Here is a 20,281-nt window from a genome sequence, read left to right on the forward strand (position 1 = left end):
TGTTGTTTCCTAAACTGACAGCAAATTCTTCAGCTTTCGCATGAACAAGTGTTCCACTGAGAGAGATGTTTTTGTCCTGCACCTTGTTTGAAGCACTTCAAGACACTCATCTACATCAGGATTGTTGGTTCTCTAGCTCGTTTGCAATTTCCATTAGATTTTAAAATTTTTCAAAAAGGTCCAGAGCATGTAAGGTGCTATTCCCTACTCTTTTGGGATGATGGATTTCTTCTTTACACCCTTTTCTATCTCATGAATCACAGCAATTTTTTCATCGAAAGATAAGGTTTTATACGGACACGGGGGACTTACTCAATGACAAGCTCTCACTTAACTCTCACCACAAAAACTGAAAGCACAATGAAGAAAGCTCAAATGATATCGACTGCAGTCCTAATGTTTTCACATATGAACAAAAAGAAAAAAAGCCTTTGCTACAAAATGCATCTAGACAAGGTGGAAGGAATAAGTGCTGAAACGCAACCTTTTTCTTTTTTTGATGATTCCCCCCCCCCCCCCTTTATGATTTTGCTTGCTTTTTTTTTTGGTCTAAAGTAGGGCTGTCCAATTGCAGAGAGCCAATGGGCCAGAATTCCGGTCACTAATCACTTGGCGGGCCGCAGTTTCAAAAAGTTGAACAATAACCTCTTATCTCTAATACAATAGCAATTAATAGTTCAATTATTAATTATAAAACAATGAAACAGATGGGTTATAAAACAATTTCATTGAAAAGCGATAGCTTTTAAACGTTGTTTCATTTTTATCCAATTTGTAAAGCAATTTGCTTGCAATTTAATGGGGAAACTGAGGCCGATCCACCTTCTTTACAAGGGCAGGAATGTCAACACCGATCTTTGTCGTTGCCAGCCGAAGAAGGTCTAACAATTTCTTTTTTGAAATCAACAAAGGCCGCAGAGTCGGTGAGAGGGGTCTTTATTTTTAACCAATTGTAGGTAGGTTTTGCTTATCTGAAACGTTTCTCTTCCATCCCTGTCTCCCCCCGCCAATGCAAGGCAATACTATTTCTAGGAATTTGTTTGAACACTAGAATACAGGATAGGACTGTTGATCTTGATCTGTTGATGTCCCGTACCTTTTTCTCCCAATACAATGAGAGGAGTAAAAGAGCGATCAAGTGGAAATTTCAAGGACCCCGGCTTGACCAAGAATGGTAGTCTCGGATGCTTTTGATATCATAAAATGTTGAAAAAAGAGAGATGCTGAATGAGAAGTTGGCGGGCCGCATGCGGCCTGCAGGCCGCCAGTTGGACAGCCCTGCTCTAAAACAAGCAAAGCTGAAAATATTCTCTGGTGTTTTTTTTTCGGGGGATGGGGGGGAGGAGCGAGAAATGAAGAAAGTCAGCAAAAAATACAAAAGGGGGATTTGTTGAACATTCAGCATTACAGAATGATCTTGCTTTCGATAAAAACAGGGAGGGGGGGGGGTATCATCGATGGAAGGATTATTTTTGGGATTTTACAATTTTTTTTTTCAATAGGATACGTAACGTTTTTTTTTTAAATATATAATTGCATTGAAACTAAATGTTGGCATTTTTGAAAGGGTAAAAGCTTCGAATTAAAGAAGTTGAACTTCAAAACAACCAGGATTTTGTAGCATTAACTGCATACAAGTTTCAAGGGACCAACAAAAAACTTCGAATTATTCACGAATTCAGATTAAAGACGTTCGAATTATCCAAGTTTGACTATACATAATTAACAGCAATTCCGAAAATTAGAAAAGAAAATAAATAGAGACTGAAAATACACTTCTTTTAACAGTGTAATCATATTTATCATAAAAACAGAAGCATCTACAGTAGACCCTCGTTTTACGCGGGTTTATTTTACGCCGTTTCGATTCTACGCAGTTTAAGATTTGACACCTTTATTTTATTTTGCGTGGATGAGTTTCGGTTTTACGCGGATGTTGCAATGCAAACAGATAAAATTTTCCCCTCTTTCAAAATTCAAACTCCTACAGATTGCAGATCACACGTAATAAACTGAATTTTGTCCAGAAGTAAAGTTATTAAACTCACACAGTTCAAACTCATTGGAAGAGCTTTTAGGAGTAACAAAAGCGGCCAAAACCAACAAGGATACCGATATCGGTGACACACAACCAAAAACATTCACATTGAAAATTTTGAGCCATTTCTAGACAATAGAAATGATCTTTCTGAATTGCTAGTGAAGGAAGATTCTATCATGGAAATGACGCAAGTGGTCATGGATGCCTTAATGCTTTGTGAAGAATTACAGAAAAAAATTCTTTTTGACTGCCAAAAGACTACCATTGACAGCTCCTCTTTATAAACAGAACACGAAATTAATTTATGTTTTCTTTATGCATGTTATGCATAAAAATAGATATAAATATGCATTAAACTTATTATACACTTAGTCATCACTAGAATAAAGTAGTTTTTTCATTTATGGAACCCAATCCCTATTTTAACACTACTATTACAGAGGTCTGTCCAGGATTTTTCACAGGGTTCATTTTTTGTGAAAAATCAAATAATTTTGTGAAAAATGAATTAATTTTGTGAAAAATCAAGTAATTTCGCAAAAAAAAAAAATGTTAAAACGAAATTTTAGGATTTAGAGATGGCACAAATTGCATCATTTAAACTTAAAGTTGAGTGTTTTCCTCTTCTATGTCGAGAATATCATTCTGGAGTGTTTTTCTACTATTTGGCGGGGGGGGGGGGGAGGCATCGCTCTCTCAAGTATCAATATTTATGTACCATTCTACATTATGTTAAATTATACTAGAAATATTTCTGTACAGTATTTAAAATAATTGTAACAAAAAAAATAAATAAAATTCAGACAATGGTTCAGCATTCAACTTTTTGACCCAATGCACTCTTAAAAGCACAGAATTTTGTTTAAAATTTATAAATTCCGTGATTTTAACAAAATAGAAAGAGATTTTATTTGTTTACCTCTTAACAAAGTGTACTGAACATCAAAAATTCGAAAAATCGGATTCCCATAGCGGATGCAAAGAGATCGCAATTCTCAAAGTGAAGGCATCAAAAGTATAAAAACGGTTTGTAAAAGAAATATTTTTGATAAAATTATTTTAAAATTGCATTTTAGAGTCCTATAATAAACATTTCATTAATATCTGTGGACACAGTAGAAGCAAAAAAAAAAAAAATTAAACCATCGATTCAGCATTTAAATTTTTGACTCATAAAAGAAAATGGAATTTTGCTTTAAAAACTTGAAATGAGAGTTCTAACAAAAATAAAGACTTTCCATTTATTTGCATCCTAATAAAGCGAAGTTATCTTGAAAAAAAGAACAAAACATTATTCTCATATCGAATGTTAAAAGATTGCATTTTTCAAAATGTAGACATCTGAAGGAAAAAAAACGGTAATTCAAAGAGTTTATTTAAAGTTAATCATCCTTGTTAGCATCGAAAAATCAAACCCATATAATTTGCTCCCAAAATAAGTTAAATATCGCACCAATAAAAACGCAAATATTGACAAGAAGGTAAAATGATGAGATGCTAAGTGGTAATAGTTTTGAAGTTAGTAACCCTACCTGAATCTATTAGATTTTCCCCCCACCCTTACTATCCCTTTGCAGTTCTAAGTTCATTTCCCTAATATATATTATCATTGTTTATTAAATCATGAGCCCAAAGTGCTTACCAACGCCTTTTCAGAAAAGTTTACAACAACACTGCTGCAAATTTCCTGTGATAAAACAAATAATTATTTAAAACCAAACTTATTTTCAGCTGTTAATTTCTTTCCAAGAAACAAACAACAAGCATTATATTTATTTGGCAATAGCAATTATTTATTGCTTGCAGGAGCATAACAAGAGTGCGGATTTTTTTTTTTTTTTTTGCAAAATTAGCAGATTTTGTATAAGCTGACCCTTCTAATTTGACTTCAAAAAAGGTTCTTTAATTATGGATTTTAGACACGGTAATATGCGTTATTTTGCTTTCAGGTTGCCCTTTCAATGAACAATTTGTGAAAGATCCTATCTTGTTTATCAGAATTTTGTGAAGAGTCAGTTTTGGTTGATCGGGATTTTGTGAAAGGTCCGTTTTGGTTGATCGGGATTTTGTGAAAGGTCCGTTTTGGTTGATCGGATTTTTGTGAATGGTCCTTTAACGGACCCAAATATCCTCTGGCCAGACCCCTGTATTAAGTCTCAATTTATATGGTTTTGATTTACCGTGGAACATACCCTCCTTCCCCCCCTCCCCGTAAGACGAGGGTCTACCATACAAAAAAAAAAAAAAAAAAAAAAAAACTGGGTTTGTAACATCACAATACCGTGCTAAAAGTAGTACTGAAACATTTTTCGAAGGGGGAAAATATTTAAGAACTGTAAAGTAAGATTAACAAAGTAAAATTTATATTGAGCTTACATACCAAGATGCATTTTAATCAGTTTAAAAAATACCAAATGTGCAAAATGCCAGTTACCAAATGAATTGTCCCATTTTTCATCCCAGTTCAACAAATAATTGCTGTAGAAATTCTATAGAGAGTTAAAAAAAAAAGTTAAAACTAGTTCAGTTTTAAGCATAATTATTATTTTTTATTTTGCACCTTATCTCAAAAGTTTTTTCAGAACTTTAATACATTTCAATGCATACACCTTTCATAGTTCCGAGAAGATTTGGACAATTTTCAACTTTCCGCCACGCGCTAGTGCAGTCAGAATTTACCTTCTGGGTGGTGAGTGCTTGGTTCTAACTTCTTATATGGATATAAACTCACATTAGGATTGGCAATATAAGTTAAAATCATAAGTTCTGGGATATTGACCATCAAAACCCCTCTCGCAATGCCCCCTGGGAGTCTTTTCTGTCACTGATGCCATATTCAGTTTCTGATGTTAGCACCACATACATCTCTGTAGCTAATATTGTACCAATTGGGGGAAAAGCTTGATAAGGATACAGATAAAAAAACTAATTCATAAATCTTCAATAGTTTGTTTTTGAAATAAATTTTCTTTATGAATACAAGACTTTTAAATACCCTGTATATTTACATCCATACCTGTTATGGGGGAAAAGCTGCATATCCCCCCAGTACCAGGGAGTATGCCGCAAATCACTGAACAAATTTAATCTTTCTTCCTATGTAATAATTCTTTGATCATTTACAATTATAGAAATTAATTTTTTCTTTGTAATTCAGCTTAGAGACCAACCACCTCCAGTGATTTCAAATAGTCTAACTTTCTTTCTCCTAGTTACTCCACCTGCAGAGCGTGTTCATTTCATTCTTGGTGAAGATGAAGATGGTACTCATGAATCGCATCCCCTCTTTAGTGAAATGGAGGAGTTGCATTATGTGGGAGATGAAATGGAATGGAGAGAAACAGCCAGGTACTTGAAAAAGGATTGATGTATTATTAACATTTAATCACTGTTTAGATGGCATCACTAAACTGCTATTTCAAATGAAATTACAGTCATGCAAAAGAGCATTGAAATTCACATAGTATTGCCGAAATAGAATGGTTTTAAATTAATGGTAAAAATACCAAATTTATTTTATTGAATCACTAAATATTAAAACTTGGATCACAAAGAAAGAGTTTTATGTAAACTTCATTTAAATTTTCAAAAACAATAAATATATGATAAATATTTACCTTTGTGCTGAAAATTAAAGTAAGAAATAACTTCAAAAAGCACATTTTTGACGTTGTTATTTCTTACTTTAATAAATATACTTTAAAAATCTGTTGAGTATTTGAATAACCAGGAGAATGATTTTATACCTTACGCAAATATTATGATTTTGTACGTTTTAATGTTGATTCTGTTAATTTGTTGAAACACAAAAGTAATTTATTTCTTCTGATGCACCAAAGTTATTGCTGTGAACTTTAAAAAAAAAAAAAAGTGTAAAATTGCCACAAGCCAAACCTAAGTAGTACCTTGTTAATTATAGATTTTGCATAAGATATGATAATATTTATACAGTAAAACCTGTGTAAGTTGACCACTTGCGGTGTAGTACTTTGGTGGTCAACTTAGACAGGTGGTCAACTTATAAAAGGGGTAATGTTTTTTTTTTTTTTTTTTTTTTTTTTTTTTTTTTTTTTGTCATTTCTTGCACCATGTATTCATTTTTTGACTAATTGACACTTACTCTTTCTGTTCAACTCACTTTCATTGTTTAGCATTACTTTGAAACAATAATTTAAAATGTTATTCAACTATTTTTAGAGATTATTTTCCCAGAATGACGTATAATGTGTCATGCAAATTTATAATTTTGGGAAATTGATCAAAAAAAAGTTTTTTATGAAAAGTTACTCATTTGATATTAATAGTTCCTAAAAATTCATAGCTAATCAAAAATTACAAACTTTTCGCTTTATTTTTTTCTCATATACATTTATAACCCCATGATGATCTACTTTTCAACAAAATAACTCCTTACTGAAGTTTAGTGCACTTATTAGACTAATTTTGGAAATTCCATATGTGTCCCAGCTAATTTTCTCTGGATTTCTCCCTTTTCAATAAATTTTAATGTTTCATGCTTTTTATCAATCTCAAGTTCAACTAACTTTCTTTTTGAAGCCATTTTATGTAAAACTATAACACAAAGAGCTACACGCTGGACTCTCATAGTTTAATAAGACAGTTGAAAATGAAAATGTCCTATCTCTTAATCCCTTGCACCAGAAATACTGTAATGCAAGTAACTTTACTCTTTAGCACAATTCCATTATTGCACAAAATATTGCAACTGAAAAAAAAAATATTTGGTACTTTTCGATTGACATATGTTTTCATTGAACAGAGAGTACAAAAGGCAATCTCAACTAGGAAAACAAAAGAAAAATAAGTTTAGAGAATAAAAGGGTTCTTAGTAGTTTTACCATGTGGTTAAACTCAAAACGAGGTTTAGTTATGCTGCTGTTTCATTTAGGTGGTAAAATGCTGGTCTGGCATCAAAAATATTCTTGGAAAGCTATGAAAAAATAAATAAATGAATAAAAATTATTTTAAAAGAAATTGCTAAATAAAATTAAAAAAAATAAACCAAGTGGTCAACTTACAAAGGGTTTTTTACAATACTCCAAACCAAATTTTGTGTTCATTGGCGGTCAAGATAGACAGGTGGTCAAGATAGAGAGGTGGTCAAGTTACAGAGGTTTTCCTTCATTATATAAGATAGGACTAATTCCGTTCCTGACAAAAGCGGTCAACATAGACAGGTGGTCAACTTTACAGGTTTTACGTGTGGTCATTATTAAGAAGATATTGATATGATTAATACTGAATCATAATTAAATTGTTAAAGTTAACTGTCTGTAATTACTGTTTGAACATTTTCAAGATCATTCATTTTCAAATAATAATAGATAAATAAATGAAAAATATCTTGCCTTGCAGACTAAGTCTTGTGAATTTATTGTAGCTTGCATAATGGCCATCTGATTTGCTTCATATTTTAAAACGATAATTAACAGATTATTTGGAAGATATCAATATTTTTAATGTGGGCGCTAAAATCCAAATGCCCTATCGTCATATGGATTACATTTTGCCAATTCTTACTTTCTGACGCTGCTTTTATTTTGTTTTTTAAGTGTGCCTTAGAAGTAATGTCTTGGCAACATCTACGTGTCCCACCTTCAATTACTCTATGCTCCCTTTGGGAGATGCCCTCCACAGAGTAAAAACCACTGGATTAATAACTTAAGGGAATTTAATTGCAATCTAACAAAAATCACTTTGATCCCTTCTCTCAATCTCCCAACATTTGAGTTATTAAGCCTTTTTTGCTGAAATGAAGTTTCCAAAAGCTGATAAAGGCTCAGAGTTTCCTTGGAATTTCTAAAGTTCCTGGTTTTTAAAAATCTGTCCTGAAATGTCTTGACACTTAACCCAATGTCTCTTTTAAGTTCTTGAAAATTTAAGCTTTCTTTATTTTTTGTTATTTGCATGTAATTTGAACTTGATTTTGCTTGAATTATTTTCAGTGATACATAACTAAAATTTGGGCTAATTCTTAGGTGGATAAAGTTTGAAGAAGATGTTGAAGAAGGTGGGAACAGGTGGTCGAAACCCCACGTTGCCACAATATCTTTACATTCACTCTTCGAGCTAAGAAGTTGTATTCTAAATGGTACAGTAATGTTAGATTTAGAAGCAACTAATCTTGATCAAATATCTGGTAAGTTTTTTCATCTGATACTGTTTTTGATATAATTTTCAGTAATCTCAGTGAAATAGACATTATTCTGTGTTTGATTTTCATCGGTTATAGGAACCATAGAGTTAAACTCATTGAATGTAAGAACAATATGAGGTAAAAGTTTTTCCTCATTTGACTGATTTCCATATTGAAAAAAGACTTTCAGACGGAACAAAATGAAAGTTTAAATGTTTTCATAACACTGTGACAAAATGTTTTTTTTTTTCTTTTATAACATAGAATTAAATAGCTGTTTCATATTAAATTTGGCCTGCTAAACAAGAATATATAAATTAAATTGATCATAACATGTACCATTTTAATGTTATGATCCATTTAATTTCCATAAATGAATCAAGACTCATAATTTTAAATCAAATTTAAACATTTATTTGCCTGTATTTTAAATTTTAATAAAAATATAGTAATACCATAGATTTAAAATGTATAGTGTAAAAAAAATCATTGAATAGAAAAGAATGCTGCCCTCTATTAAAAAAAAAGATCAAAAATTAACTTCTCTTTCTGTTGCACCCCATTGTTTCATGTTTTTGTAACCAGTTCTGTACTAACTTTATCATTATCAGCTTTATAACTGTTTAAAAGTCCTAGAATTGAGAAAATAAAGTCGCTAGTTCTTTCTCTGTAAGATTTTCATCATGTGCATAGGCCCTTGGGCTGCTACATACTTCTGATTGTTATAATTTATGTTTAGAGCTTTGTTGTACCATGTTACAGTAGCCCCTTGTTATATCGCACCTTGTTATATCGCTCATTTGGATATATCGCTCTTTTCTTCTGTCTTCTGAAATATTTAAGTCAAAAAAGAAAAAGCCTTGCTTTAAGTTTGAAACCATTTATGAAAACATATTGGTATTCACTCAGAAAAGGTCTCTTCTTTATTTTGTCAATGAACAAAACGAATATGAACTTGACAGAAAAGCAGCAGCTATTCCTGTCATTCAAATGTACATACCCCCAAAATATTTCAATTTGAGATAGCTTGTAAACTACTATATATATGTTCTTTTGTATTGGTACTAAACCCTTTACAATCAGTGAGAGACTGCAGGCATATGTCATACTGGCCCATGGGGAAAACATACGCCTTTATCTGACTACTGCATCTGACTACTTTTAGTACAGAAAAGATTTGTGCTTGGTTGCACAAATCTGGATTGGCATCAAAGAAAGGAAGAATGACCTGGACCGGCAAAAGAGTTTTCTGGAAACAATGTGGTTATTTTTACTTTTCAAATCTTTTAGAATTCTACAGCCAATTGAATAGATTAGAAAGTCTATTGGGAATAAGAGTGTATTGGAATGTTCTCTCTTAACTGGCAGTAGCTAAGAAAGATCACCTTCATTCGCTATTTGATGTTTGTACTTTTCTGACGCTGAAATTTACTTAAATTTTAGTGTTGTATAAATTTTAATATGTGTGATAGTACATTGCGAATTACATCAAAACCATTTGAAGATCATGTCAAAAACAGCGAATGCTAATTTACTTGTATGTTGGATGTATAACTGTTTTTAATAACCTCGGATATATCGCGCTTTTCTTTGTCCCCCGAAAAGCGTGATGTAACGAGGGGTTACTGTATAAACAAAGGTGCATGAAAATGATAAACATGACTTGTTAGACACCCATATTATTTGACAATTTTGGTTAGAATTGAATAAATAAATCACAGCAAGTAACAATTATTAATTTAGAAAAATTGTGTTACACAGTGTGACACACACAAACGACTACACACAAAAATTGTGTAGTCGGTTCAAGCAAGCGTCATAACTCTGCATGTCTATACTTATTTTCAGTTTTGGAACTTTTTTCATGGACAAGAAGTCTTTCTTTTCTTCTTCTTTTTTTTTTTTTTTTTGAGTATGAAGTATCATTTTCTTTTAATTACTGAAAAACTAAATTTGAGACACATACTCCCTTACAAATGAATAAATAAAATAAAATATCTTGGTAATTTTTTCAGCTTCCACCCCTGGAACAACATCAAACTCTCTATATCAACTGATGCATGACAACAAATTGCAGTGCCGAATTTAGCTCCACGTCGCCCTTAGGCAGATGTAAAATCTGCCGCCCCTCCCTCTCAAAAAAAGATGCAAAATTTCCGTGATTAAAAAAACGCAAAAAATAGTGTCCCCAAAATTTAAGCTGTCAGGTTTATGAAGAAATGATGGCATTTTATATTCAGGGGTGTCCCAATGGAAGACACTGTGACCTCCCGAAAATTTCCATTTTTGGAAAATTTGGAGACCAAATTGCAACATTGAATTTTTTTTCTGTTTAAAAATTTTTAAAATTGTTTTTTAATGATGCTTAACGTTCTTTGTGATTAGGTGTTATGAATGTATGATATTTGTGCATGCTCATATTTTATCATTTGGCAAATTGAGAATTGTTTTCATCTATGACTCAACGATTTAAATCATTTCCTCCGTGTTATTACATTCAGTCACTTTACATTTCTTACCACTTCTCATTGTTCGATGGTATTTCACTTGTAAATTGTTACTGGAATACATTCCAAAAAGTCCAAAGATTTTGCTTTTGAAAACTGCCCATTTGAAAAAGATGTATCATTTATTAAAAATCTTTTGAAGACTCCTTTTTGTTCATCGGTTTTTAACTAAGATCATGTTTTCTTCATTTAAGATCATTCAGCCTTTTTCTCTCGTCACTCATTTTCATTTGTGGCCCAGACTTATTAATATTAAAACAGTTTTCTGTTAATAATATTAATGTAGAAGAGAAAATACGCGTCAATCACTGAAGAAACCATAATTGAATAAACTTTATTATGGCATTAAAAATCTTAGTCAAACTCCAATCTTGTTTCAGCTTCTCGTCAAACGCAATGACACTTGCTTTTCTTCAATCAACACTGCTTTTCGTATTCACATTTATTATTTTACACACATCTATTACCATGCTTGAAAGATATTTCATTTTCATAAGATGAGTAAAAGTAAACAACATTAAATTAGAACAAAATGATGTCACAATGGAAAATGAAAGAATGCTATTAGTTCACTTCAAGAGTAATAACTTAAAAAATAGAAAATAAATACATGGTTAAAGCAAAATTTACTGCCCATGAAAATTTTGCGCCCTAGGCAGCTGCCTACTCTGCCTACTGGGAAATTGTGCCCTGACAAATAGGTGGCTTTTATGGTCAAATATTGACAGCCTATTAAAAGTGATTTGTTCGAACCTAGTACCATTTATCGCTCTATGCCACGTACATTTATCTTGGCTAAAACTCAAAAGCAGTTGTAAATGCATGGCCCCATGCGTATGAGCTAATGATTAATAATTTAATAATAATACATAAGTGAAAAAACTAAAACAGGAAATCCTAAAAATGGGAAGGCCATGATGACCCAATAAAGACTAAAATTTGGCAGTTGAACCATCACTTTTCAAAATATCTTCTTTCTTTTCTGCTCTTTGGCTTTTAAATGATGTTCTATTAATCTTTTTCTTGAGGGGTGGAAATTTAGGAAAATATGACACTGGTCCAATGGACCAGAAACTGCAAAATTTCTTTGGTTTGTGCTAACTTTTAGTGTTTCAGTCTCACGTACGCTGTGGATTTTTTAAAATTTATCTTTTGCAAAGAAAATCGAAATGTTGCAAATAAAAGCAAACTTTCCATAGATTTAAAAAAAAAAAAAAAAAAACTTATGCTTACTATTTTTGGAAAGAACTAAATTTCACTGGTCCCATGGACCACTAAATTTATATTATGCTGGTCCAATAGATGTTTTTGTGATCCTGGGCCAGCAGACTACTGTTAATTTCAAGCCCTGCTTTTATCCATCGTTTCATTTTCATTCACTACTCTCCTCAGTGTATTAACTTAATAGATTTCCATTTTACCATAAATTTATGTGCATGCTTTGTTTTCATATTGCTGGCAGATCTTGTCTTGGAAAATATTGTCAATGCTGGTCATTTGCAACTGGAAGCCCGAGATAGGATAAAAGAAGCCCTTCTTCGCAGGCATCGTCATCAACATGAGCGAAGGCATGACAAAGTGGACAAAGGCTCTCGGTTACCCCTTATTCGATCCCTTGCTGATATTGGACGGAATTCTAGCAAGAGCATGTTTGGTTCTAGTAGTAAGTATGACTTTTAAAATTGTTGCCAGTTACGTGTTTTTATCTGAGAAATACGTTTTTATTATGTGTTTTCAGAGCCTTAAGATTTTTATTTTGGTTATAAATAACAGAAATATTTTGTAGAATAGAAAAGTGTCAAACTTCAAAATGCAAGAATGTAATTCTGTTCTGAAAGGTAACAAATAATGCCCAGCTATTTTTTTTTTTTCTGTAATCTGATTTACTTTTATAAAATGTGATTTCCTTTAAACTAAATTTTTAAATTTGTACCCTTTAAATTCATATCAAACATTCACACTGATATAAAATGTACTTTTTAAAAATGTATCATACAGCCTTGAAATTCAACTTTAATACTGGACCCACGCTAGGGATTAGAAATTACTGGCCAACAAATTAGCAAGATTTTGAAAATCTTACCCGAATTCCAAGTCTTAGCCAGACTTTATTTTGATAAATATTAACTTGGAATTTTTATTTATTTATTTTTTTTTTGTTTTTAAAAAATTTCAATTAGAAAGCAAGTAGAATCATTTCACATCAAATCGCCTAAATTAAATAGTCGGGCGTGTCGTCATGCCTCCGATTTTCTCTGTTATTTTTTTACAAATAGGTATCTATGAGATAAACTCAAATTATTTTTTTTAGATTTTTTGAATGAAAATTACGCTTTGGAGTTTTTTTTTCAAAAATTTGATTTTTGATAATTTTTCAGCGTCATGGTTTTGGCATGAATTTAGAAAATCTCTCTAATTTCTTTATTTTTCAACCAATTAAGCTGAATTTGGTATCAATTTCAAGCTAATACTTTTCGCTTTCAGTGTGAATGACAGAAAGTATTCTGTGAATAGTTGAGTGTTGCCACTCTTTATCTTAAGTCGGTTTTTATGCTTTTTCATTTGGGAGATTAAATAAGTCATTTTTCCGGAGTACCTACTATAATCTGCATCAATCTATGTAGAAAAAAGTAGAAGGGTGTTTTTTGTTGTTTTGAAATTAAAAAATAAAGTGCGTTTTGCTGAAAATACAAGTTTTCTATTGCTTTAAATCCTTTTTAAGCCTAAAAAAGCCCAAAAACTTTTCAGAATAATTAATATTGGACTGCCAAAAGATAAAAATTGATTTGTATCAATAGTTAATCACTAAAAAGTTGTTTACTTTTGAAAAGAGTTGTGCAAAAACCTCAGTCTCAAGGTTCACAAAAAAAAAAAAAAAAAAAAAAAAAAAAAAAAAAAAAAAAAAAAAAAAAAAAAAAAACTTATGATTGAAAGTGTACTAAATATTTAAAAATAATAATTTGAAGAATAGTGTAGAAAATACTTTTAATGACATTATTTTGCTTTTTTTTCGACATTAAAAGATGAAAAAAAATTTACTATTGAAAAGTTTTCATAGCATAACCTTGTTTGGATTACGTTACACCTGACAATAATCTTCCACACTTACAATACTCAAGCAGCATAATTCTAGATTTCTCTGAAGAAGATTATTTTTGCTGATTGAAGTCTATTTTAAAATCTCTTTGAAACTTATTGACAGAAACTCTGATTTTTTCACCTTTTGATACAAAGGAAATAGTAAATTTTTTAATTAAATACAGTCCGCACAAGCGCGCCTTTCATTTCACATTAAAGAATCGTCAAAAGCTATGTGTCAATTCACTTTCAAAGGGAAAGAAGAATGATGCGTATTGCGTGAGTGTTTTAAGAGTGGAAGATTACTTTCAGGTGCTATGTAATCTAAACAAGTTTACTCTATAAAAACTTTTCAATAGTAATTATTCTTTTTTTTCATCTTTTAATGTCTAAAAAAATGCAAAATAATGCCATTAGAAATATTTTTACACTATTCTTTAATTTATTATTCTCTTAATATTTAGTACACTTTCAATCAAAAGTGTTTTTTTTTCCCTAAACTCTGAAACAAAGGTTTTTTACAATTTTTTTCCGAATTGAACAACTTTTTAGCGATTAACTATTGATACAAATCAATTTTTATCCTTTGAGATGTATCAATAGTCCAGTATTGATTATTCTCAAAAGTTTTTGGCCTTTTTTAAGCTTTAAAGGGATTTAAAGCAATAGAAAACTTGTATTTTCTGCAAAACACTTTATTTTTGTATTTCAAAACAACAAAAATCACCCTGCTATTTTTTTTACATAGCAAGAGAATGATTTAAATATGCTACAAAAAAAATTTGATGCAGATCATAGTACAGTAGTGTGCAAATTAATGTGAACACAAATGAAAAAACGCATTTATTGTTTATATATTTCTTTAATCCAAAAAATATTACATATTTATTATTTTAATATGAAATGTGTTCTCCCTTGACCTTAACCATATTTTGAACACGTTTTGGCATGGAATAAACAAGTTTCTTACAGTTTTCTGATATTTGTTGATCTCAAAATCATATCTGGATAACAGCTTCTATCAATTTTGTTTGTGAGGTGCAATCAATTTTGCAAAGTCGGCTTTCACTATAGCCCACAAATTTTCTATAGGATTATCCGGTGAATTTCCTGGCCATTCTAGGCATGAATTTTTTTTCTCTTTGAAAAATTTCCGCATGATCTTGGACACGTGACACGGAACCGAGTCTTGCTGAAAAATTGCTTTATTGCTTACATCGACTTTTTCGAGTTCCACTTTCAATCTCTGCTCTAACAAGTCTCTATATTTTTGGGAATTCATCATACCTTCGATTGGCACAAGGCATCCGGTACCTTTATAAGAAAAAAAGCCACAAAACATCTTCTTTGACGGATGTTTAACTGTTTGATCAACATGTGCCGCTGTGAGTTTTTCGTTGACACTTCTTCTGACGTAACGAGATCGTTGCCCTTGTACCAAAAAATTGCCCTCAGCTGAAAATAAAACTTTCCTCCAGTCGTCAACAGTCCAGCTAACATATTTTTTTGCCCAAGCAAATGGCTTTTTCATTATAGCAGCTGTCAGTAACTGCTTCTTTTGAGGTCTAATTGATATTCTTCCACCTTCAATAAGACGTTTTCTTACAGTTGAATCGTAAACAACTCCAGCGTGTGCTAAATCTTGCGGAAGTTTCTGGCTGGTTTTCCTAGGGTTTAATTTACTTTCCCTTATCAAAAAAGCTTCATCCCTTGATGTTGTTTTTCTTTTTCTCCCACATTTTCCTTTTCTGTTAACCTCAATCGTCCCAGTATCTCTTTTTTACTTTAAAATTTTATTGACAGCTCCCAAACTCACATTACATTCCTTGCAATGTCTCTTTGAGTCATGGATGTGTGTTCATGCAAAGTAAAGATCTTAGTTCGCTTTATTGGAGCAATATCCATTTTCAAAAGCAAGTTATAATGCATCTGTGCAGATCAACATCACAAAAACCAATATTTTGCACAAAAAAAAAAAAAATGCATGGCATCCGTAGCGTGATATGTCGTACCACTAACTTACTGACACATTGACAAAACAAAATGGCGGCTGTGTTGACTTAAAAGTGTTACCAATTACGAGACAAAAACAAAATTGTGTAATTTTTGTCGTGTTTATATTGATTTGCACACTACTGTAGGTACTCCGGAGATATGACTTATTTAATCTCCCAATTGAAAAAGCATAAAAACTGACTTTAGATAAAGAGTGGCAACACCCAACTATTCACAGAATACTTTCTGTTGTTCACAATGAAAGTGAAAAGTATTAACTTGAAATTGATACCAAATTCAGCTTAATTGGTTGAAAAATAAAGAAATTAGAGAGAGTTTCTTAATTCATGCCAAAACGGTGACTCCGAAAAATGATCAAAAATCGAATTTTTGAAAAAATTCTTCAAAGTGTAATTTTCATTCAAATAATAATAATAATAATAATAATTTGAGCTCATCTCATAGATATCTATTCGTACAAAAATAATGGACAAAATCGGAGATATGACGGCACATGGCATTAGGCATTTTGACCTGAGATGACCCAGTGATCATTTTATAAAATATACGATGAAAGTGCTTAGGGTCTGGTGGGGGAAAGTGGTCAATGGGGTAAAGTGGTCATAATTCAAATAAATGGCTATAGCTTGGAAATTAATGTCCGAATGAATGTGAAAATTTTATTTTAGAGTATTGCATTTAAAAACTACATTTTAAATACAAAATTTTACAAATGGCAAAATTTTATTTGGTAAAAAGAAATATTTTGTGTAAATATGAGATTTTTAAAAATCTAAACACCTTTTTAAACTTCCATGAGAAATTTTGTTTGTTAGAATTATGAACAGATTGACTGCACAGGAAGCTTCCTACATGTCTCAAGAACTCTTACTCATTAGCAGTTAGCTGAATCTATTTTGAATAATTTTTTAGAATAATTTAAGTAAGATGGGGTAAAGTGGTCATAATATTAGGCTTAACGAATATTGTTCTTCTTAAGTCACTTAATCTTTAAGTATAAGGCAGATATAAATTAAATATTAATTTCACTTATTATGTATTGTTTTTAAAATAAACAGGGTTAAATTATACGAGTATATGCGTATATATACGCATATACTCGTGTAGGCAGGTATATATACGCATTCACATAAATGCACCAATACACACGTATTTGGATATCTGCAAGTATTTTTTATCTATGCAGATATACATTCGACTATACACGTATATACCCGCTTCTGCTCATATATATACGAACACTTATATACTCAAGGAGACACGTATGTACACGTACGTACTCGAGTAGACATTTACATACAAGCATATGATATACAGGGTGAGTGTAAACTCTTGGGCAAATTATTAAAAGGTATTATACGGTAGGATAAGAGAAAGAATCATAAGAAACATATGGACACAAACTCAACGCTGACGCGCTACATGCACGCAAAGCCAGAAACTGATGGATGCAAAACAGGTCACAAATTTATTACACAAAGATAATTTTACACAAAATTTTAGGTTTTAAGAAAGTTTTAAAGTGACTGAGGAAATTTGCGACCGGCTGCTTTAATACATGCATCGCAATCACTCAGTTGCAATTACGAGACTTTTGAAAAACTTTCATCAGTCGCTGCGCCTTTGTTGCGATTGGTGTATTAGAGCTACTACAAGCAGTAACTGTCAACAACTGCTCTAAATATTTCTTAAAAACTAAATTGTCGGCTAAGATCATCTTTGTGTAACAATTCTGTGATCTGTTTTGCTAACATCAGTTTCTGACCTTGTGTGCATGTAGCGCGTCAGCGAAACAAGTTCCTTATGATTCTTTGCTTCTTATCCTCCCCTTTCACACCACTTAGATTTTGCTCAAGATCTTGGATTCATTCTGTAAGCATTAATGTACATTAGCGGATATACGTGGATACATGCACTGGTGTATACACGTAAATGCACGTATATACGTCTAACAGGTATATAATCGTGTTTACACGTAAACATACGTATATATAGTGTTCCCGCTAGGCCGTTTTTGAAGGGCGCAGCGCCCTGCCCTTTTCCACATCAGCAGAATGCGCCCTGCCCTTTTTTAGATCGCAAAATGCGCCCCGCCCCTTAAGAAAACAAGAAAATGCACCTTGTGTTTTTAAAAAGATGCCTCAAGCATCGTTTGTACTCGCACAATATGGGGGCAATTTTACTTGTCCAGCGATCGTCCACAAAAACGCCCATTTCTTATCATTATTCCCAGAATTTCACCCTGAAAACGGCCCCATAAATAAAAGGGGAAGCAAGCACCATGGCAAAGAGGGAAAGGTGATGAGATTCTAGGAATTCTAACAGGTTTATCAGTAGGAGACAAAGGCATGTTCTTGGGGGTGGGAAGGGGTATGGTTCTTTGGGAAGGAAGAGATCATTGTTTCATTCATCCCCATCCTTGATCTTCTGAGAATCAACAATGAGAGAGGGAATAGGACATTTCCCTAGCATTTCAGCCCTTTGTGTCCATTTTTCGTTTGCAGGTGGAAGTTAGGCTTCGCAATTTTAGCGCATTGCTAGTGATTGTGTAGCATTTTTTTCATATCTGTTTCTGGAAAGTTAACTTTCTGATTGTTTCCTAAGTAGAAAATAGTACAAAGCATACAGAGCTAAAATGCAAGGGTATTTTTTGCCCCTTGGATTTTTAACCCCTTCCTTCAGTTCAAAAAAAAAAAAAAAGTGCTTGAAATGGAAACATATCGCTTTTCTAAGGAAATTTTCTGCTGCAAAATAATTATTTTTTTAGTTCCTTTGTGCTAAATATTTTTATTATCTTTGAATATAATTCGTATAACAGATTATTTTAAAAACTTATTGACATAATTTTCACAAAAATTGTCTGAGATAAAAATTTTGGATTGGACAGAGCTGCTTATTTTTGTTTTGCACCTTGATACGACTGCATTTTTGAAGCACTTCACACAGTATTTTAATTTAATTATTCTGTTTGAAGTGTAATATATTTAAAAAGGAGAATTAGCATTCATCATTGTTTTGATGTCTACTAAAATATGTAATGGCACAATGCACATTACTAGGCAGTTTTTTTAGGTTGGAAGGGGAGATCAGTAATTAAATACTGTTCTTCTTAAATTGAAATTGATAGGGTTTTGAAATGCCTATAACTTATAGGACAGATAGTCAAATTTAAGGCTTGAAAAGTGTTGAAAAACACACAAAGCCAAGTTTCAGCATTATCTAAATGTTCCTATGGAGTGTGGAAAACATTTGTTTGGGGGAGGGGGCTAATCCTTTTCTAAAAACAAATACATTTTCCGTATGAAATAAGGATATTTAATACTGAAGTCAGTGATGGCGGCGATCCGGGGGGGGGGGGGGGGGGGGGGTCATAGTGCAGACTACACTGTTTAAATTTTTGCAAGGTGTTTCGAGATGTTATTTCACCTCTTTATTTTTTTGGAGAAGGGGGGACTCAGCACTTTTTGAGGGGTGCATCATTGGTCTTGGCTAGGGGGACACCGCACTGAAAAAGTGCCTTTTTTATAACAAATAGTGCCCCTTTCAAAGACCAGCACCCTGCCCTTTTTTTTTCTAGAGTGAACACTATACTCGTGCTTCCATATATATACGCACGTGAGTAGACACGTACAAACACGCACTGGATATATCCACGAATTAACTCGTGTATACTCGTATAAGTATGTTTGCACACTTGTATATGCGTCGACTATAGACGTATATACTCAGGTATGCACGTATATACTCAGGTATGCACGTATATACTCGAGATACGTGCAAACACGCATATGATGTTCGTTTATACGAGTATATACTCGCATATACATGTGACACGTATATGCTAGTGTAGATCACGTATTCACTCCTGCAGGTAATCAAGTATACATGCTCATATACTCGTGCATACACGTTTATACTTAAGTAGGTATGTGCATGCATGTATCGGATGTATATTTTTATCTATTCATATATGAACATGTTGACTCACGTCTACATGACACATATAGTATACTCGTGTATACCCACATATACTCGTATATATACTTGCAACTGTAGAAAATAACCTAAATATACAAAAAATAGGGTTATTTGTAACGGTTTTGCATCTATTTTTAACTATGATCACTTTACCCAGGGGCGGCATTTCAGCATTTCATTTGGGGGGTCGAGTTTCTTTAATATGTATTACCACAGTGCGGTCCCAAACACACATTAGGTAACAGGAAGTAGTCAAAAAATTGGTTTAATACGAATAAAAATTAGTGTTTAGAAACAATTAAAAATTTGATTCACTTTCTAAGAAGTTACCATACAAAACATCTCGATACTAAAGTTTTTATACCTTTTGGAAAACTTTTAGTGCATGATTTTTGGAATTCGGGATAGCAGGGAATCGTGTTACTAATCTATCAGTGCCCAGTGCCGTTGTGTTTTGCCAGTATAGCTAAATAGATTTTTTTTTTTTTGCCCATTGTGCTTCGA

The 20,281-nt window shown here is 32.4% G+C and overlaps 1 protein-coding gene across 1 annotated transcript in view; it reads left to right on the plus strand.

The window, feature by feature from the left end:
* LOC129216084 (electroneutral sodium bicarbonate exchanger 1-like) overlaps nucleotides 1-20,281 on the plus strand; it is a 303,250-nt gene that overhangs the window by 188,405 nt on the left and 94,564 nt on the right. The window contains exons 4-6 of the mRNA XM_054850233.1: nucleotides 5,254-5,389; nucleotides 8,041-8,201; nucleotides 12,168-12,368. Of these exons, the coding sequence (XP_054706208.1) occupies nucleotides 5,254-5,389; nucleotides 8,041-8,201; nucleotides 12,168-12,368 (498 nt within the window). The remainder of the gene's footprint in view (nucleotides 1-5,253; nucleotides 5,390-8,040; nucleotides 8,202-12,167; nucleotides 12,369-20,281) is intronic.

This window comes from Uloborus diversus, chromosome 2 (assembly GCF_026930045.1).
Source record: "Uloborus diversus isolate 005 chromosome 2, Udiv.v.3.1, whole genome shotgun sequence".
NCBI lineage: Eukaryota > Metazoa > Arthropoda > Arachnida > Araneae > Uloboridae > Uloborus > Uloborus diversus.